At 47.5% G+C, this 4,225-nt stretch overlaps 1 protein-coding gene across 1 annotated transcript in view; it reads left to right on the top strand.

The window, feature by feature from the left end:
* The window catches only part of GLYR1 (glyoxylate reductase 1 homolog), a 31,331-nt gene that overhangs the window by 20,411 nt on the left and 6,695 nt on the right, over positions 1 to 4,225 (top strand). Inside the window, exons 7-11 of the mRNA XM_012805767.2 lie at positions 898 to 1,008; positions 1,843 to 1,944; positions 2,650 to 2,812; positions 3,094 to 3,273; positions 3,597 to 3,721. Of these exons, the coding sequence (XP_012661221.1) occupies positions 898 to 1,008; positions 1,843 to 1,944; positions 2,650 to 2,812; positions 3,094 to 3,273; positions 3,597 to 3,721 (681 nt within the window). The remainder of the gene's footprint in view (positions 1 to 897; positions 1,009 to 1,842; positions 1,945 to 2,649; positions 2,813 to 3,093; positions 3,274 to 3,596; positions 3,722 to 4,225) is intronic.

The following is a 4,225-nucleotide window of genomic DNA, read 5'->3' as shown; positions in this document are numbered from 1 at the left end:
AACAACAAAATGTTGGAAACAATAGACCAACATTATTCTAGTTATATTTTCAAATGCTTGTGGGAAAAAGGAAATACACCAAAATATCTATAATGTTTTGCTATGGGATGTTCTCAATGATTTTACGTATCAGAAAAGTTAGTACTTTTAGACACCCTCCCCCCCAGGAGTTGTAACCTGGCAGCAGTGTGGAGAGAACCTAGAAACAAATGGCAGGGCACAGGTAGGGTGGCTCACACCTATAATCCTAGCACTCTGGGAGGCTGAGGCAGGTGGATTGCTTGTGCTCAGGAGTTTGAGACTAGTCTGAGCAAAAGCAAGACCCTACCTCTAAAAATAGCTGGGCATTGTGGTGGGTGCCTATAGTCTCAGCTACCTGGGAAGCTGAGGCAAGAGGGTGGCTTGAGCCCAAGAGATCGAGGTTGCTGTGAGCTATGATGCCATGGTACTCTACCAAGGGTGACTAAGTGAAACTCTGTCTCAAAAAAGAAAGAAAGAAAGAAAGGAACAGCAGGCAGGAGCTGGCCTCCACATCCAGCCCTGTCCCACATCCCTAGCATCTGCTAATAGCCCTAAGGGACTGAGGATAGGGACTTCTCACACTCCATTCTTCCCGCAGCAAGACCTTCAGCAGACATTTATCTTGTGCTTCCTTTTTAAAAGCACATTGTTCCAGGCACTCAGTATGCAGAAATACAACACACTAAGAGGTATTTCTTAAGAGGTCTTGTCTACTTCCTCCAGAAGTGGGACATCCAGTCTGATAACCCAGCCTCCTGGCCTCAGCCTCCTGCCTTGGGAGGCTGGCCAGGAGGGCTGGTTAGCACCTTTCTGGCCTAGCTGGCATGTTTGTGGTGCACTGCCTGCCACTCACATTAGGATCTGTGACTTTTGCAGTGTGATTTGTTCATCCAGGAGGGGGCCCGCCTGGGAAGAACCCCCGCTGAAGTTGTTTCAACTTGTGACATCACTTTCGCCTGTGTGTCGGATCCCAAGGCAGCCAAGGACGTAAGGATCCCCTCCCTTCCCTCAGCAACTCGGGTCACAGCCAGGAGATCTGGCTGGCCTCCTCCCCTTCTCCCCTACACACTGAGTGAGTTTCTGCATATGGGGCGCTGAATTTACTATGTAGGGCCATCTCCCATTGTGAGGGTGTTTGCATAAATTGAATACAGACTTCCTTTAATTCAGAACAGGGAATGAAAACTACTGGGGTTCTGAAGTCTGTGCTGAAATGGTGCTTGAACAGGTTTCATATATTCATGTTGAGCTGGAAGCTTTGGAGTTGAGAGTGCCTTTGCTCCAAGTGCCAAGTTCCTATGTTTATGTATTACTGTTATTTATATGTTTTAAAAGTTCAAGTGCAGTAGTCATCTTGTTAAAATAGTAACTAGTCTAATCCAAATAAATACAAAGAAGCCCTCAAAAATAGATACTGAAGTTCAGTCTTAAATGGGGGGTGTTTAAAAAACAAATGTATAAAAATAAAATAAATACCCCCAAGAAAAGAAAGCAGGCACCTTTTGGCTGGTTGCCCGTTGCTCAGTGGTTAGAGTGCAAGCTCCATGCACCAGAAGTGACGGGTTCGAACCCAGCCTGAGCCTCCTAAATAAACAAATGAAAAAAAATGCACCCATACACACTTCTTTTTAAAGATAAATGGAAGCATACTGGGAGTACTTTTCTTATCTCTTGCTTATTTAATTTCTTTGCCCTTTTTGTCCTTAATGGTTAACTTGTAATCAGAAAATGAGCTAAAAAAGCAACAGGATTCTCATCTTAGGGGCTTCTGAGCATCTCTCTGGGAGCCTGGGCTATTGCTTCTCCCTTGTATCCCCACAGCTGGTGCTTGGCCCCAGTGGTGTGCTGCAAGGGATCCGCCCAGGGAAGTGTTACGTGGACATGTCAACGGTGGACGCTGACACAGTCACCGAGCTGGCCCAGGTAGCTTTGTTTAGGCTGGCTTTTCAGCATCCTTTCTGTTGGAGCCCAAGACCCAGGCTGACTATGCACAAATGTAGGCAGTTTGGTTACTCTAGCACCAAAGCTGGAGAGAGAAGAAGAAAGACCAGTGACCTTGGGACTAGCCTATCTTCACTCCGTCCCTTCAAGGTTGCAGCTGATCTGACCAGCAGAGTTGCTGCACAACCAAGATGGACGTTAGGCCTTGGAACTACTAGCCTTATGATGAGAAGCATTCCAGGCCACCAGCATGGCCTTTTTGGTTTAAGCAGCTGTCTGCAGTTGATATTAGCAAAGTATCCTTCCTCCTTGACCATCTGGGCCAAGGAGTACTGACATGGACCCCTTATACTCTGGAAGTAGTCAGAGAAGGAAGATGTCCGTAAGCAGTATGTTCAGCAGAGCCATTAAGCATGGTAGTGCCTGGATCTATCTATTTTTAGTCTTTGTAAGAAATTCAGAGTCAGTGGGAGCCCATGTGGAGACTCCAGCTTCTCTCCTGTTATTGCTTGTCTGAACCTCCACATCGGTAGTCCATACGTCCAGTCATTGGCTTTGGGACCTCCATGTGGGGGCCACATGCTCCCACCCTCTAGCTCTGGATGCTGCCCAAGGACACTCCTTGCTCCCTGCCTGGAGAGCCGTGTGAGAAGCAAGACTTCCAGAAGGTGTAACTCTTTTTTCCAGGTGATTGTGTCCAGGGGGGGCCGCTTTCTGGAAGCACCAGTCTCAGGGAATCAGCAGCTGTCTAATGACGGGATGTTGGTGATCTTAGCAGCTGGAGATAGGGGCTTATATGAGGACTGCAGCAGCTGCTTCCAAGCAATGGGGAAGACCTCCTTCTTTCTAGGTAATGTGCCTGCCAACCCATCAGGTCTGGGGGTGACATTCCCTTTGTACCACACTGATTACAACATCAATGCCATGTGGCCTCTCTGCCAGGGGTCCCGGGGGAAGGTTTCCTCTGACTTGCGTAGTCAGTGCCTGGAAGAAGGAAGAGCCAGTCTGTTGGGGGCAGGTGAATGGGGCCTCTCCTAGGTACAGAAATGGGTCTGAGCAGGAGCAAGAGTGGGCAGAGATGTCCTTCCTGGGAAATCTTGGGATGTGACTGTGGCTCTTTGCCCTGGGCAGGTGAAGTTGGAAACGCAGCCAAAATGATGCTGATCGTGAACATGGTCCAGGGGAGCTTCATGGCCACTATTGCTGAGGGGCTGACCCTGGCCCAGGTGACAGGCCAATCCCAGCAGACACTCTTGGACATCCTTAATCAGGGACAGTTGGCCAGTATCTTTCTGGACCAGAAGTGCCAAAGTAAGTTGCCTTTGGTCTTCCTTCTTGTATTTGATTTTTTAGTAGAGCTGGGGAACCGGGTCAGTTATCGCAGAACATTTCCTCTTCAGGAGTTCACTGGGTATGAGAGATGTCCATAGTCAGAGGAGATCCAGAGACACAGTGGGTGGGACTTGGGGACACAAGCTAGCAGCTCAGCTCTTGAATGTCTGAGGGTATAGGAGGGGCCAAGAGGGCTTGCTATTTATGTGTAGAATTGCTGGGTATTGTGCCCTGGTGGACTACAGATGAGTTTTTATTTAGAGTCCTTGGACATCTTCTAATAAGTGGCTTTTTCTCCTCAGATATCCTACAAGGAAACTTTAAGCCTGATTTCTACCTGAAATACATTCAGAAGGATCTCCGCTTGGCCATTGCACTGGGCGATGCTGTCAACCATCCGACTCCTATGGCAGCTGCAGCAAATGAGGTAACTTGGAGGAAGATGTGGCCCAAGTACCAAGATTCTTCACTTTCTTTCTCTTTTATTTCCTTAACTCTACTTAATTTCTTTGCTATTTTTCTAACCCCTTAAGATGGAACATAAGTCACTAATTTTAGACCTTATTTCTTTATAACATGAGCATTTTAAGCTATAAATTTCCTCTGAGCCATGTTAATTTCCCTTGTGTTTCTTCTTTGACCCGTATTTAAAGGTTTTTCCAATATTTGGGGCTTTTCTTGATAACTAATGGCTATTGGTTTTGGGGGGGGGGGTTGAGACTATGTCACCCTCAGTAGAGTGCTGTGGTGTCACAGCTCACAGCAACCTCAATCTCTTGGGCTTGAGCAATTCTTTTGCCTCAGCCTCCCAAGTAGCTGGGACTACAGACGCCCGCCACAACGCCCAGCTATTTTTTTGTTGTTGTAGTTGTCATTGTTGCTTGGCAGGCCCAGGCTGGGTTTAACCCATCAGGTTCAGTGTATGTGGCTG

The sequence above is a fragment of the Otolemur garnettii genome, unplaced genomic scaffold, assembly GCF_000181295.1.
Source record: "Otolemur garnettii isolate 467f Iridium unplaced genomic scaffold, OtoGar3 scaffold00044, whole genome shotgun sequence".
In the NCBI taxonomy this organism is placed as follows: Eukaryota; Metazoa; Chordata; class Mammalia; order Primates; family Galagidae; genus Otolemur; species Otolemur garnettii.
The sequence above is the reverse complement of the archived record's forward strand: the minus strand, read 5'-3'. Positions and strand labels throughout refer to the sequence as shown.